Source organism: Centrocercus urophasianus, unplaced genomic scaffold (assembly GCF_019232065.1).
Source record: "Centrocercus urophasianus isolate 14NV4802_14NV808 unplaced genomic scaffold, USGS_Curo_1.0 seq_11, whole genome shotgun sequence".
Classification (NCBI taxonomy): Eukaryota; Metazoa; Chordata; class Aves; order Galliformes; family Phasianidae; genus Centrocercus; species Centrocercus urophasianus.
The window spans coordinates 57907086-57923987 of record NW_024884253.1 but is presented as its reverse complement, the minus strand read 5'-3'; the positions used below and the strand labels follow the sequence as shown (position 1 = coordinate 57923987).

Here is a 16902-nt window from a genome sequence, read left to right as displayed (position 1 = left end):
GAAGGAAGGAAGGAAGGAAGGAAGGAAGGAAGGAAGGAAGGAAGGTATCCAGACTGTTGGAGATCACTGAGATTGCAGACTCATAAAACATTACACAAATATCTCTCAGACACAGTTGGTCACTGAGGATAGTCTCTTCCAGGCTTATTTCCTAAAATCTGAAATTTTACACAGAAGCAAATGAGCTAACATTACTGACAAATTTCTCACAGCCTATTACAGTTCACTTTAAAATGATATATCACTTCAAAATAAGGGAGATCAAACAAAATGTCCCTATGCTTGATTGTCAGTATTTTGGATAGATTTGGTTTACAATTTGAACGTAAAATTTACTGAAACTTTAAATACTGTTTCTCTCAAAATTAATTCAGGACTCTTTGTTTCTTATTTAGTCATCAATAAATTTGTCAATTTTTATATTTCCCAATGAAATGAAGTCCGGAAGTAAGTAAACACAAAGAAGGCGGTGAATTCTGGAAGTAAATAAACACAGAAAGTAAAAATAATGCCACGAGGGAGATGTTTGTTGAGATGCCACTGTTTTTGTCTGTGTGTGCATGTTTATCTGTTAGCATAAGTGTATGTGCGTATCAGCATGCATAAAATGTTCAGATGGACAAAATAAGGTAAACTACTGGATCAAATTACCCTTTATCTAAATTATGCAGCAAACTATTTAAAATGTCCCCACCTCTTGAATACCCAAAGAATCACCCCTATTTAGGTCCATATTTTTGCCATCTCAGGCTGCACTCGGCAACATTAGCTATCATTTGTTAGAAATGCTTATGGTTAGAAGTATTAAGATTAAGAAAAGATTTTTACAATATGGGCAGGGAGGTACTGGCACAGGTTATTCAGAGAGGTGATGGATACCTCAACCCTGAAGATAATCAAGATCAGGCAGAACAGGGCTCTGAGCAACGTGAACAAGCTGTAGGTGTCCCTGTTCACTGCAGGGGAGTGGAACTAGGTGGCCACTAAAGGTCCCTTCCAACTCACACAATTTCATGATTCCACTGAATGACACGCTGAAGGAAAGTTTGAGTGGAATACCAATATAAGATTGGTTACACTAAGAACTAAAAAAAAACCAGAAATTTTAAATTCCAGTTCTAATACATAGAACCATACAATGATTCTAATTGTATTCTTATTTTGCCTATTGGTCTTACACTGTATTTTACTAAGGCAACTGCTCTGAGAACGGACTTGAGATGCTAGAAGAATAAGGTGCTATTCTTTCTATATTGATTTGCAAAATTAAAAGTTGTGTTAGAAGGAAACAATTTAAACAAAAAGAGCCAATCTTAAAGTGGAACAAGACCACCATTTCTCCACCATAGGAAAATTTGAGAAATAAGGGCTACTGAAAGGTTTATCATCAAGAGAGATGAAGGAAGGCAAAATACATTTAACCAGAATGGAATATGTCCAAGTCAGAGGTCCAGTGAGCTCAAGTGATCACAGACATTAAGTGCCACTCCATTCCCACAGCAGCCCCAGCCAAGACAAATTTTTGTCAGGCCAATGACCAGCACAGCTTCCTGTAGCTGCTGATGCCTCTCAGTCTAAGCACTGGTTCAGATCCGTGCTGCCTTATACGAGAGATCTGGTGAGATTTTAAGGTTATGGCTTCAAGCCATTTTGAAGTGCTTATCAGGAAAATGCAAAATGACTAAATGTGTATAGCTTGGGAGAGTGGGACTATTAATAGTGCCAATGCCAACTGATTACAGAGATCTGAGTACTGTAAGCCAAGAAACACAGGAATTGTTCTCAAGCCAAATGAAAATGTTTCTAAGAATGAGAGAGGGAATCCACCACAGTGACTGTTAAATTGACTACCAGGAAAATCTGTGTTAAGAACCAGATTCAAATTTCGGAAAGGAGCCAGAATTTTCCCTTGCATAACTTAACTAAAATGAACTGGCTTCAAATTATTAACCTGTAATGGTCACCAAGAAGAGAACAGATGACTCGTGAGTATTAGCTATCTCCTGATTCCTTATTCTCTGAAAAGAAAAATCAATATGGTGAGGTCACTCCATGGCCTGTGATTGGCTATTATTGATCTCTATAAATTGCAACATTTATGCTGCTCAGGGAGGATTCCAGCTTAGCTGCAGAAAGGACACCTAGTGGCAAGTCAATGAGTACGTCTGGAAACTGCTGGGACTGTTGAAGGTCTGCAATAATAATTGTCACAGGAGTTGCTAAACAGTTATATGTTGAACATGCAATGTCCTATGTGAAGAATATAGCTCAAGTGTTAGGTTTTGTTGTTGTTGCTTTTTTTTTAACTGCAAACGGCATTCTTACAAATACTTTGTAAAAACATGGAATTTAAGATTCACTTCCTTCAAATGCAAAGAGCAGCATTCTAAATGAAGGATGAACATGCCTACATATCAAACTGTGACTACAGTCTTGAATCTCCTGAATCTCCACTACACCGATTTTAGGAATACTGGATAGCTGAACAGAACTTGTCACAGATATGTTTTACTGGATACTCGAGCCAAATTTCAACATGCTCATCATCAATTCTCAGGTCTTCCATTGAGCCACTCTAAAATGCCCTAACCAATTCCTTCTCTTCTTACAGATCACCCTTCTCCTCCTCGAAGATAAACAGCCACAGGATATAAATGCTAGGTATTCAAGCTAACTTTACTCTTTTTTTCTGTCCATCCAGCTTTTCAGTCACTTCTTGCCTGTGTTTATTCCAAACCCCTTTATGTGTACTAATGCCCTTGTGACCAGGAGATGCCCACAATAAAAAGCTGTATTCCAGATGGAGTCATGCTGGTCTCATGCAGAGAGGGATTACAACCTTCCTGTTTAGCGACATGCTGCCTCTGGGCAAACAGACCAAAATCCACACTCGGCTTTCTTGTTTATGTCAACATATCATATTACAAGCATGGAACAATTTGCTGACCACTATCCATCCTCGATTATTGTTTTTATGTTCTATTTTCCAGGTTACTCTCTTCTGCCAAACACCAGTTCCTTTGGATTAATTGTCCCTGAGTGAATTAGTACAGATTTTCTAGGTCCGTTTTTCCCGAGATATACGTATATGCATTTATCCAATGTTACAACATCTCTGCATACCATTGGTCTGTTCTCTATCCTCACAGCACTTACAACAACTCTCAACTTAGTACCATCCTTAGATTTTAGAAGCCGTAAATAAACCATTCCTGTTCCTCTGTGCTTTTTCATCACAACAAAGAGCCAAGCACTGGGGATAATCTTTGTTTCTTTTTCAAATGACCTCTTACCAAAGGTTTGGTTAAAAAATCCTGCTCTGCTCTCCACAACACAACCATGAAAAAGTAGATCACAGCGTGACACTGAGCCAAGGCTGCAGCTCCTGCTCTTAGCAGACATTAGCATCCATTTCTTTTCCAGCTCTGTTTCAGGAGCTCACCTCTCCTTCACTCCTGAACCTCCAGCCTGGCCTGCTCTCTATCTTAAAATGGCATGTAGTTTCCTTCCTTTACTATAAACAATGCTTTCTGTAACCCTAGTTTCACAATGCAAACATTTAAAAATAAGAATGAAGGGTACACAAACTGTGTGTCCAATTAGGCAATTTGAGGATTAAATTAAATGAAATCTCTTGAAACATGGAACATTTCAAAGCAATGAAGTCTGGCTTTACTCGTCCTACTTTTATCCCATCACTTTAAAAAAGGAGGACAATCTGTCTTAGAAACTCAGGCAGAAGAGAAGTAAAGGCAGCTGAAGACAGCTTCTTCCTTGTGAATCCATGAGAAATGAAAACATGGCTAAGAAGCAGTGACACCCAGGTATGAGCTCAAAGGGAAACAGAGGCACTCTGTGAACTCCCAGATGACAGAGGCTGGGCAGCCAGCTGCCACCGTTGACATGGGAGGCTCCTGCTATCACTAACATCACTGTCTGTAACATGATGTCAGCTTGCAAGATATCGTGCAATCTGGCATTATTTTTATATTAAAATGTAAAAAGAGCGAGAGGCCAACAAATAAATAACATTCTTCAGTAAGAAATTTAAAAATGAATAAAAAGAATAGGGATCCCTTGTATACATTCTATATAATAAGGAATAGATGAGGGAAGAGTAGCAAATGAAAATAACATTAAAAAAAAAGTACTGTTTGTCTCTGCAGTCCACCTTTAAATTTTGGTTGATTGTACTCCACCAAAAAGGCTCTTGCTTTCCTTTTATTTAACAATTTCTGAGAGGATTTTCATTGCTGTATCCCTAATCCAGGTTTTGCTCTTGTGAATGCTACAGTAACAGAAGAAATGAAAACTGTCTGCAGATTTGGAAGAATTCTTATTATGTACATCTGAACATGCACATTTGGCTTTCATTGTATGGTGTGCCAGACAGCTACAAAAACAAAGCGTAGCCTTTTACAGCTTTAGTCAACACTTAGAACTTTAGATCACACGTATCCCAAACGAAAGTGATTCCTCTACCTTTCAAGCAAGCCTATTTCCTGTTGGGCTTACAGTAAATACAGGTGGTACGTTAGTTGTGTTTAAACAGACATTGCAAACATGAGCAATAATAGCTTCAAAAAAGAAGCACAACATAGCTACAGATATTACAACTTTACATTTACCCCAAGTCTCTTTGCAGGTTTAAGTATTTTACAGCCATGTTTTCCCATTTCCTACAGTGCATTGAGGAAGGGTGAAGGTTATTCCATTATTTGGTAAAAACCACACAAAAAGCATAGGAGGAAATGCACAACATTTCCAAAGCAATATCTCATATGCAAAAGAAGTACGTTCAATAACAGAGGTTAGATCTTTCTTTTCTTACTTTACCAATATAACACCTCATTTTAATTTTACTCACCGTTAGTAGAAAGCAGTCATGAATAAGAAGGAGAGTTTTAAAGGGAACCTGCTATCTTGAAGAGACCTACCTTGAAAGAAACTTTTGACTCGCAGGTAGCTGACACTGAGGCGCAGCACAGACAGCTTGTCCAGCTTGGATATTATGTCGGGTGGGAAAGGCAGGAGGCTGGCCAGATGGTCTAGTTCTGCATTTAGGCGGTCCCTGTGCCTCTTTGAAGGATTTGATTTTTCATTTCCAGCTGCAGGCCTTCTGTGGGGGAGAAGAGAGTCACATTTTCGATTACCTGTTTTATACCTCCAAGTAGTGCAACCACAGACTGAGATGCTTTTTGTCATCAGTTGATAACAGGTGTAGTTAATCAAGCTCCTATGCAAATTTGTTAAGTTTTTATCCTCTGCTTAAAAGATATTCTGAAATTTACCATTTGGCATTGCACAAAGACATGGACACTGGCCTCTTTTCTCATAAATGCCTGGAGGAAAATGGATGAAGAGATGATATCTCTTAGTTAGGGCCCTCTGACCTTAGAGGAATGGATGCTACCTTTGTATCTTAGAGAACACCAGGAAAAATGATTCTTCATCTGTGCAGTACAAATTAATGTCAGAACAGTAAAGGAAAATTACCATGACTAATGCATGAACCCATTCAATACCCAGTGTATTCATTCAAAGCATCTCAGTACCCTCCATTTAATGACTCAGAATTAACTCGTAGGTCAGAAGATAAATAAGAAATGAGCCTTTCTTCAGACATGATTAAAAGAATATGGGAAGCAACATGAAGAGACATTATTTTGCCAAACTCAAACATCTTGTGAACATCCTCAAATTTACCTTTCTGTATCACTAATAACAAAGGTAAAATTTTGGTTTCTCTCTTGAGAACATTGATACTCCTCTCAAAACATATAGAATAGTATTATTCAGATTTCAAAACCGAACACTCCAACTCCATTAGGCACCCCAGTGTGGAACAGATTCCACAGAAAACCTATTGCAGATGTTCAAGGTGAAAACTATCAACAGTGAAAGGAGGCAGATTAAAGTTATACAGGCAAAATAGTGAATCTTATCATAGAATCACAGAATCATGGAACCATGGAATCACAGCATTATAGAATGCTTGGGATTGGAAGGGACCTTAAAGTTGACCCAGACCCACTCCCTGCCATGGGCAGGTCTGACCCCCACCAGTTCCGTCTGCCCACAACCCCATCCAGCCCGACCTTGAGCATCTCCAGGGATGGGGCACCCATAGCTTCTTCTCTGAGCAGCCTCTTTTGCACCTGTCTCACAACCTTTTGGGGTGACTAGCACAACAATAAGGAGTGTTCCACACCAAAGTACCAAGGCATTTGTGGCAAGGTTGAGAAAGATGCTATCCACTGCAGACAGCCATTGCTGGGCCCAGCACTGCTCAAGTTCTTTGTCCAAAAATAAGCCACTGGAGATGTAAATTGAACAAATCCATGATCTGAAGGTGTACAGCAGCCTAGGACTGCAGCTGAACTGGATTTGACCAGGGCACTCAGTACTGTGTTTGCTGGTCTCCATCTCACTCTCATAACACCAGTCCAAGCTGATGTTGCAGTACATTGCTACATTCATCCCGAAGCCCTTTCTCTAGAAGAAGAGACATATAGAGAAAGATCAACAGAGAAATGAGGGGAAAAATTATATCAAGTTTGGAAAATGATAGACAAGGAAAATACGTGTGTTTTAGCAGTTTCAACTTCCACCAAAGTAAACGCAAGGATCATAATCTTATCTAGCTTCGACAGTGCTCCAGTGGAGAATCAGAGTACATCAGGTCACTTGTAACTCTTTCCTGCTGCATTTTCACACTCCATACATTGACTACATTTTTCAAATATAATTTCAATTTTGCACATTAGTATTTCACAAGGTGCTCAAAGAGCTAAATTACAACATAATTTGAGTGTTCCTTTTTTATAAATGTAATTCAGCATTGTTCGGAAATAAATACTATGTTTAGAAATCAGTTAAAAAAAGATTGATGTCTCTTATATGTGATTACTGACTTTGCTGCTAAGTGAAAACCTCTTAAATCAAATCAGATTTGAAAAAAAATTGCTACCTTTGTAAGCCTTCACTTCAATTTAACACAACAACATCAACAGATAGAATGAGTGAAAAACTGTTCAAGACAGGTGTCAGTGAAAATGTAATTCTCACCTTTTCATTCAAAATTATCCAAATTTGTATGTGGCTTTTCAGCAACTCAAGTACTTTCAGAGACGTGGGGGAGATTTTAGTAATTGGGGACCTATAAATGACTTTTCTCTGTGAGAAAGAGCAACATCCAACAAATAATACAATCCAAAAAAAGGCATACTCTTTGTACATAGAGGGTACTAATTTTTTGGAGTAAGCCCTGACACTCAGCCATTCTCACAACATCAGAATCACGTCTGACCTCTGGAAAGCAACAACTCAAGTTAAGTAGAAGTTTAGGAACATAGGATATTATTATTTGCCCTTTACAACTGACAAACCAGTCAAAGTAAGGAAACAATTTAGTACAGAATAAAAAATTCCGGTAAGGAAAATTAGACTGAGGAGCTCAAAATGTAAAAATGTCCAAGACTGATATGGTATAGAAATCGTTAAAGCCTATTTGTCACGTAAACTCACAACTGCTCCATATCAGAGATGTATGGCAAATGCACGGGCTGCATCTGTACCGAGCAAAGTACCCATTTTCTAGAAGCTACAGGGAATGAGGTAAAAAGACTGCAAGAGAAAGAAGTCTTCCTGAAAACTCAAGGAAATGATTCAGTAAGTGAGTAAATCCAAACAAATGTGAGTTTGATGCAAATGGTAATTAGGTGCCAAGTGGATAGGATTTAAAACAATGCAAGCTCCATGGAAAAGCTTGCTTAGCTATCCTTCAAGGAAAACAGCAGGCAGGAAGATTCTTCAAGGAGTTGTTTTGAGGCAAATGGAAATTCTTGCCCTTACTATAAGCTGAAAGTAGCCATGCTTGTCGTGCTTATGTAAAAGCTGATTTTCAAACTACATAAATCAGGTCTTAATAGAGACACAGCATTCACTCCATGCCTTTTTCACTTCTCTTTTCATACAATCCTATTACAATAAAGCGGCACTTGTACCTAAAATAGTAAAGCCAGCATTTCTTTCTTTGCTTCTTGAACACAACCATCCAAATTCTGCTCTGCTCAGTAACAAGAATGCATTCCTGCAGGGGACCATACAAGTAGTCCCTGGAAGTGAGTGCAGGAGCTGGGACGCAGACATTTTCTCTGTTGTTGGTACATAAGACATTGAGCTGTTTGTGCTTCAGTACCTCAGTTTGCCCAAGACCCACAGGTTGCAACTGTTGTAAACAAGATGGGTAAGCTTGCAGGGGAATTTCCTGCACCACAGATTTGTACACTGAGTGCTGTGTCTTCTCCTCCTCTCCAAGCCATACCTGCTGCCCACTGAGGCAGTCCACATCTTTTAACAAAAAGTGCACTCTGAAGAAGTTGTCCAAGTATGCTGGAGTATGAAACACACTGATGATCTCAGCTGAGAAAATCTAACCATCTGATAGGACAGGAAGCTTTCAGTAAGAAGAGAAAGGGAAGAAAGACAATGACATAGAGCAAAAAGCAAATAGTTATCAGCAACACATTGACCAGTACCCACAGTGACTGAGCACTGCACAAGTGTGTCCTGGCAGAGCTGAGCCCCAGTGCCAACCACACGTGCAGATTCTGACCATCTCTATGAATGAAAAGAACTGAGAGGAAGCTGTTTGGAGGAAAAGGTACCTTTTCAGTGATACGCCTCTGCTAAGCCTTCACAGCAAGGAGAGGAGAAAGCAGAACTCTTGGTCATGAAAACATCACACCAACAGAGAAGATGAGAGGTTGGATAGTGTGATACCAAGTAAGAAAGGCTATGCCATAGAGGGCCTTAAAATGAGAACTAAGTAGAGAGCTGCTCCTAAGATCTCTGTTTACCCTGGCACTGATACAGTTCTGACTGAACTGGGCAGTTCGGAGCAGTTAAAGATACACTCAGAGCGAAGGCAGCTGAGTTTGCCTTTAAAGAGCTGTAAAACATTACAAGAAATGTTTTGTGGAGGGAGAGAGTTTTTATAAGTTGCCAGGGTTTGAGATGAAGTGGATGAAGCTTTCAAACAGTAACTGTCCTGAAGCACTGCCCAAGCATTGCTAGTACGAGTATTAATTTCAGTGCAATGCTTTTAGTCTGAGGTTAAAAACAAGATCTCCTTATTTTTCAGATGCTTGAATTACTAGCAAAATATTAGATTTCCACAGGAAGCAAACACTTAGTAGAAAATATTTTCTTTACTCAAAACACCAGTTTTCTGGATGAAAAACATATCTGATGGAAAATTTTCATTCACCCTGACCTCCAGGTGCTTGATCTGGTTCCATAAATGCCAAAATCCTTTAGCGCAGACCACATATAATAGGGCTTGTTTGCAAACTTTCCATGGTCAAAGGGGAATGGCTAGGATTTGTTACATATTTATATGGGTGAAGGTAGAACTTAAACCTGATACATTGTCTGAAGGCAATCTATTGAAGATGGTCTCTCCTACTTGTGGGTGGAGAAGATGACAAAATATAGCAGCTCTTCCCAGTAATACAAATTTCCTACTCATTTTTTCATAGTCAAATGGCTCTCTTCATTCTCCCACGGAGTTTCTTCATATATTTTCTTCATTGTTCTGTAAAGTTACTTCAGAATGCAATTTCCAATGTCCGATGCCTGCAAAAACAGGCACTGTCATTCTGCAATATCTCCAATTAAAAGCCAGCTGCAGGATCATCAGCTGGTTTGACAGCCTGATCACAAAATGTTAACAGAGCAGAGAGTGGGCTTCCTGGGATGCACATACATTGGGATAATGTTAAAGTACCAGCTGTTCTGCAGAGGGGAACACTGAACCTCTGTTTTTTGAATTCTGGCATTTAAAAGGCCACAAATCCCTAGAGAAATCCATGTATCCTACTCAGATGAGAACTTATCTCACTTCACAGAATCACAGAATTGTCAGAGTTGGAAGGGACCTCTGGGGGTCATGAAGTCTGAGCCCTTGCTAAAGCAGGTTCCCTACAGCAGGTTGCCAAGGTAGGCATCCAGGCCTTTGGGGAAGGAGACTACTAACCTATTTGGGCAGCCTATACCAGTGCTCTGTCACCCTCACAGTAAAGAGGTTCTTCCTTGGATCAGCACGGAACTTCCTGAGCTACAGTTTCTGCTTGGTGCCCCTTGTTCTATTGCTACACCTCACTGAAAAGAACCTGGCCCCATCCATTTGACTCCCACATTTTAGATATTTGTAAAAAGTGATGAGATCCTCTCTCAGCCTTACCTTCTCCAGACTAAAGTGCCCTGGGTCTCCTAGCCTTTCCTTGTACAGATTAAGAGCTCCAGGCTCTTAATCATCTTTGCGGTCCCACTGGACTCTGTCCAGGATACCCCTTTCTTTTTTTAACTGGGGAGCCCAGAACTGTCAAGAGAAAGTCTTAAATTTCTAGAGGACATTAGGATGATAGAGACAAATAATAGTTTGGACTGGACAAAGAATTCCCATCAACTTAATTTCTCTGAAAAATTAGGTTTTCAGGCTGAACAGCACAGGTGAACCGGTGGCTGTATCTACTGTGATTCATTATCAGAACAAAAGGAAGAAAAATAGAACAAGGCCATAGAGCTATGCTATCAAACAAGACAAAAAATGTTATAACAAAAAACAGCACAACATGGATTAAAATCGTTAAATATACTGTTCGATAATGTATACCCCTCCAAATTCAAGATAAACAATTTAAGGCTACATAACAGAAAGGATATCTCATAGCTCTGAAACATCAGTAAGATCTGTTAGGGCTGAAGGACACAGACCCTGAAAGGAGCCCTGGAGTCTGTAAAGTCAATCATAGGCATTCAGAGCCTCTTTAGAGCAATGTTAGGAAGTCTGTGAATGAGGAAAGGCTTACCAGAGACCAAGCCCACAAACAGATATGGTTTGAGGAAGAGACCAGTGTTGCTAGGAAGTGAGAAATCATCCTCAGCAAGTAAGAAATTATTATCCATAGAAAATAGAGGGTAGTCTCCAGTGTGGGAGCTAAGTATTCTGGAAACTCAAAGCACTTGATTCCCTTTATTTTAACAAAAACCAAGTTTCTCCATCAAGATTATCTAGGTCTGAGTGGATAGATATGCTCAGGCACCTGCATCACAATCTCACAGCGGAGCTATTTTCAAGGTACTTGCTACATCGATGTTTTGAACGCAAAATTCCCAAGTGGGCTCCTGAGGACATTTCCATCCTTAGATAGCAAGTGGCTTTCTTAGATATTGCTTTATCTAGAAGACATCTCAGAGAGAAGCTCTTCTAGCCACCATACACACTCCAAACACGAAGCTTAACATTTTTCAAAGCAACTGTGACTCTTACTCCTTTCTCACAAAAGTTACGATACATAAACAGCTCTGCACAGAGGTAATTTCATATACTGGAGCACTTCCATAGCTCATATAGGAATAAAGAAGCTGTATGCATTCTTAAACACTAGTGCAACAATGTCCCGTACATTTGGATCTAATACTCAGGCACTGCGGGAAGAACACTCTTCTTCATTCATTATCTTTGTCTGTTGAAATCGTCACCTGTGATACATTTTACATTAAATATAGATATGTATCTTTTCAAGTGGCAACAAGTGGTTCATGTGCAAATACTCTCCAAAATCCAAACAAAATGAACAGATTTCACCCAAACTTTCAGAGAAACTCCCTTTTGACTTTAGACCAAAATATACAATTTTAAGCCAAGCGAGTTATTTTTGGAGCTCTGAGAAAATGCAAATAGAGAAATCTGTTTTAATTAACTTTTCATCCTTAAATTGCAAAGACCATCAGCAGCAGTTCATAATTTTAACACACTGTGAATGTTTCATAACTATGTAATCAAATATAACACAGAAGATGTCAGATAATTATATCAAAAGACTTTGTTTTCAAGTAGTTTATGACAAAATCATTCTGCATTTGAATGATAACCTTTTTTCCCCTGCATTTCAAGTATCTTTTTCTTCCTGTTGTGGTTTTTGTTTCTGCTCTGCCTTCACACATACAATTGTTCTCATTTTTTCTTCGAATAAAAGTGATTCTGTGGTAAATAGTGGCTCAAAAATGATGCCCTTTTTATACAAAACGTGAGTCACCAGTCTGCTTTTTCAGTTGGCTGAACTGACCCACTTTCCAGACTTACATCTACTAGATGTAGTGATGCCCCAAGCCAGGCAAAGCCAAGAAAAGGGGAAGGGGGGACCTACCAGCACACTGGTGCCACTCAGCACACAGCTTCCCCAGAGGGAAGCTCTCCTTGAGCAAGAGACAGGGAACACAGACACACACAGAGGTAGCAGCCACTCCCTCCAGCCAACTGCCCAGCCGACAATTAATCCACCAACATCTTCTGCCTACAAACAACCGCTGCTCCTATCACTCCTCAAAGCACTATGCTATGTAGTATGCTGTGGTGTGCACCATAGCCACTGGACTCCTTCTGGGTCATCAACTAGCAGTGGGTAAGGACAGTCTGACCCATGCACAGCATCCTCTCTAGAGTAGAAGAGTCATGGAATATACTGAGTTGGAAGGGACCCATAAGGATCACTGAATCCAACTTCTAGCTCCACACAAGACCACCCAAAAATCAGACCATATGACTGAAAGCATTATGGCATAATAGCAATTCTGCAAAGTCTTTGGAATAAGAGCAACGGTACAAGATGCTGACTGGAGACAGCCTCCAGCCTGGGTTTCTCACCATGACAAAAGATCTTAAGTCTCTCCTGGGTCAGCAGAGTATGGGAGGATTGGATTCCTCCTACCATATTTCTAGCACGCACATTTGGAGGGAGGTGCAACTGCCTCCTGATCAATGTGATACTTAACTGTTTCTGAATGGGTTTCCTCCTTTTCCTCCCAGCATAGAGGCATTCCCCCGGAGGAATCATTGTTTTGATGCTGAAAAAGAAAAGGAATAGGTGTCTTAGTTCAGAGGTTTCTGCGTTTCGTACCACTGTACAAAAGGACAGCACCAAGAAGTTCAGCTGAAAAAACGTTCGTTGCCTGAGTGTGGCATTCAACAACACTAAAAAGAACACTGGCATTAGTTAAGATAGAAGCTTAGGGCTTATTCCAATTTCCTACCTTAATGTTATTAGAATATTGATGTTTATATTCAATTTTCATTTTTTCAAATTAAGCTTACTATACATGGTATAAAAATACATCCTGTTTACTCGATATGCAAAAATATGTTTTTTTCCCTCTAGGCTCATTTTTAGATTCAGCTTAGCAAATAAGAATGAATAATACTACTCATCATCTTTTGCAGGGAGGATTTCACAGCTTTTTAAATACACAGGAATATTGTCTTCTATAACTGAAACTGTGGTAAGTAGGAAGCAATTATTCAAATTAGCATTTGTCCAGGTCCTCACACCCTCATTTTTAGAGACTGAGAGCATATGTGTTGGCAGCTCAAGAAGCAGCACACAGAGCTGTGGTTAGCGCTAGGACCAGGAGGTGACAACTTTTAGACAAAACTGTTGCTCTGCTTGGGTATGTCAGACACTGCAAGGCCTAAAACAAGTCTTTGTGTTCAGTCTGTTCAGATCTTTTGGAGCTTAGCCGAACAGCAAAGTCTCTTGGTTTTCTGTCTGAAGGAGTATTTCAGTCTCACTGTATGCTGTTCAACAATGGCTGTGCATTGCCTGAGAGATTAATATATCTCAAGAGTATTTGCTGCTTTGTGCAAGATGAGAAATCAAGGGGATCTTCTATTCACTGAATCAAATCCCACGCTATTGAAAAAAGCTATGTCATATAAAGCAAATCATGAGCATACTGAGCCTCATTTAAAAAACTACTTGGAGGAGTTTTCTTTTTCATTGAAAGACAGTTTTCTGATAACTAAAAACCTTTTGCTTTCCAGATTAAATTTGTTCATGGTCATTTTATGCCCATTTGTTCTTCTGCCAACATTGTCTTTTAGTTTAAATAGCCCTTCCTCCTCTCTTGTGTTTACTCATTGGCGTATTTTTAAGTATCAGTCATGTCTTCAGCTAGCCTTCATTTTTTCTATTCTAGGACAACTCGGTCTATTTCATTCCCCTCTCATGTTACAAACTCCTTATTCTTGCCATCATCTTAGAATCTTTTTTCTTTACCATTTCAATTAATCTGTCCAAAATATGAATAAACAGAATCACATACAGCATATTAATTAAGCCTACCTGTATTTCGTACATATCCATAATACATATATACATATACATATTAATAAACCACTAGTTCTTTATGGGAGCTATCTCACTTGATATTAGTTTGACAGCATTCTCCTTTTTCATAGCCATTATTAAACTCACAGCTCGCTGTCACATTTGGTCACCTCATGCACAGTTCTCTGTCTTCATGCATAACTTCCACCAAACTCATGTACAGTTTATGAAGGAAAACTAAGTTTCAGTCTGCAAGTGCCTGGCCATCTTGTTCATACAATTAATCTGCAACTGGTTTTTATTACATGAGAATGGTGTCCACTCCTGTACTGATGGTGCGAGCAACTGAGGTTTCTATTACACTCCTGTAGTAAAATCCTGTATGAAATCCTGTAGTAAAAATGAGATTGCCTACAAACTGATAGTTGAGGAACAATGCTGGTAGCTTCCCTCCTGCTCAGTCATCTTCCTTCCAGTGTGTGTTGTTGATTCAGTTCCTTCCACCAACCCTTTCAATTCTTGTACTAGTCCTCAGCAGCACAGCATCCTTCACTAAAGTCAGATAAATTAGGCCTGCCTACCGTACTTCCTTCATCTGAAAAACCAGTTATTTTATTAGCAGAAGACTATCAAGATACTTTGTCAACATTATCTAAATCTACATTTCATTTTTACTTCACTACACGACCAACTCTGGCCATTAATCGTACTTGCCTCTAGAATTTGGTCTAAAATACTGCCAAGTAGAGATAGCAAACAAATAGGTCAGTAGCTTCCCTCTCCTAATTACAGCTGACGCTGGTAACACCAGTCATTCTCCACTTGGTGCAGTAACAAGTATAGGATTCTTCTAAAACACAGAAAACTGCTACAATAAGTTCATCTAAAATCAGATATGTGAACTGCCTCACCAAGTCTGTTAAGGACTGGATGAAGTGCAATAACTATTGCTGCAAGTTAGGAAAGTAAGTTCATCCAGCAGGTTTTGCTTACATAAAGCGTTCTAACCACCTCCGAAGATGTAGTTAGCTTAGGCTTTTCAAACTCCCATCTTCTGCAACAATCTGCCAGTTATAATAAGCTTGTCTACACTGGTGGGTTTTCTGCTCCAGTGGGAAGCTGAAATGGTGCAAAGATGCTGAGAGAACTGCTGTAGTTTCTTGTGAGACCTTACATTAAAAGATATTTTCTTTATATTGCGATATTACAGTGTTTTGAGTCCTTCCTGTTCATAACTGTTCGTGAATCTGTGAGTCATAGTCCATGTTTCAAAACAGTGTCACATGCTAGACTTCCCTTCCCTTGCTTTTATGAGTAAAATTAAAAGGAGGAGGAAGACTTGGACACCATAATTCAACTGAAAACTGAAAGTTAATATTTTATTCAATTTTCCCAAAAGACAATTTTGTTTTAAAACCCACTCTGGTCAGTTGGTAATATCTAACAGCAACTAGAAATAAATTAAAATGACCTCAAGTATGTAAACAACTGAAAAACAGGAAATAAATAACAAACAATGTAAACTTGGATTCATGAAGAGTAACGCATTGGTTGAGAAAGATAAAAGTCCAAAGGAAAATCCATACGTTGCAAGGCTAAAAAGAAAATATAACACAAGTTTTTTGATGAATGTTATGAACAGAACTGTGCACAGTACTTACTAGATGGAGAAAAGTTAAATATATTTGACAGGTATATCTCTAGTCTCTACTTTCTGAAAACATGGAGAATCAAATAAGAACAAACTATGAGTTCTTCGAGCTTCCTATAGGATCCTTCCCCAGAATTAGGACAAGGGGTTACCACGGCAACATAGCATGAAGCAATGCCTCAGCAACTGAGCACCATCGTCCCAGATATGGACATACCAGTAATGACAATAGTGGTATGCAGATGAGTTTGAGAATGAATGCACTGGAATAAAGACCAGCTCAGAAGATTCATGGCTAAGAGTCCTAAAAATCCTAGGATCATATGATTGTATGGCTGAACATGGCAGAAAACAGCACTTGGAAGTTGCTGAGCTGCAGTCATAGGCTAGTTTCTTCCAAAAACAGATAAAGAACATGTATTCATAGTCCTGCTTAGACTGTGTCCTCTTCTGATGGCTTGGGAACTCTTCCCTTCACCACTGGAGCAGCACAGCACATCTCCAACACATCTTCCCTAGAGCACAGCAGCCTCATAGTGAGAAACAGGAGAAGTCTAGGGGAGGCAACACTCAGCTGCTCAGCACAGTCATGCACTTTCCCTTCTCTTCCTTTTCTCTTTCTGTCTTTACAACGCTTAAGAGCCCTCACGTGCTCCACCCATGTCTGAGAGAGGAAGAAGAAGCCACAGCCCCAACCTTCTGCTCCCCAGCAACAGGAGAGGAACTTGCGCAACTGAGGAGCTCCAGGAGCAGGAGAGCTAGGAGTGACAGAAACCAAATAGCTAGGCTGGGAAAGAGTACATGTGAGGCACGATCACTCACTTGCTTACATCAGATGCTTTTAATTGTGATGGCATTAAGTTGTAATCAATCTCTGAACACTGAGGAATCCAAAGGACTGAAAGACAGCTGCTATATAATGGTATTAGAGAAGTGAAACATCCAGCTTAACAATAGGTGATAAGACTGACATCTATCCCAAGAAAAAAAAAAAAGTTCTGAAAAGTTGATAAGAAAGCCAAATAACATCATTTAGTAGAGTTCTATAGAATAACAGGCTCTTCGGAGGGAAACTTACTG

At 39.5% G+C, this 16902-nt stretch overlaps 1 protein-coding gene across 1 annotated transcript in view; it reads right to left on the bottom strand.

Moving 5' to 3' along the window:
* AHRR (aryl-hydrocarbon receptor repressor) overlaps positions 1 to 16902 on the bottom strand; it is an 89256-nt gene that overhangs the window by 60498 nt on the left and 11856 nt on the right. Inside the window, exons 2-3 of the mRNA XM_042837412.1 lie at positions 12841 to 12912; positions 4938 to 5119 (exon numbers count right to left, since the gene is read on the bottom strand). Of these exons, the coding sequence (XP_042693346.1) occupies positions 4938 to 5119; positions 12841 to 12902 (244 nt within the window). The 5' untranslated portion in view covers positions 12903 to 12912. The remainder of the gene's footprint in view (positions 1 to 4937; positions 5120 to 12840; positions 12913 to 16902) is intronic.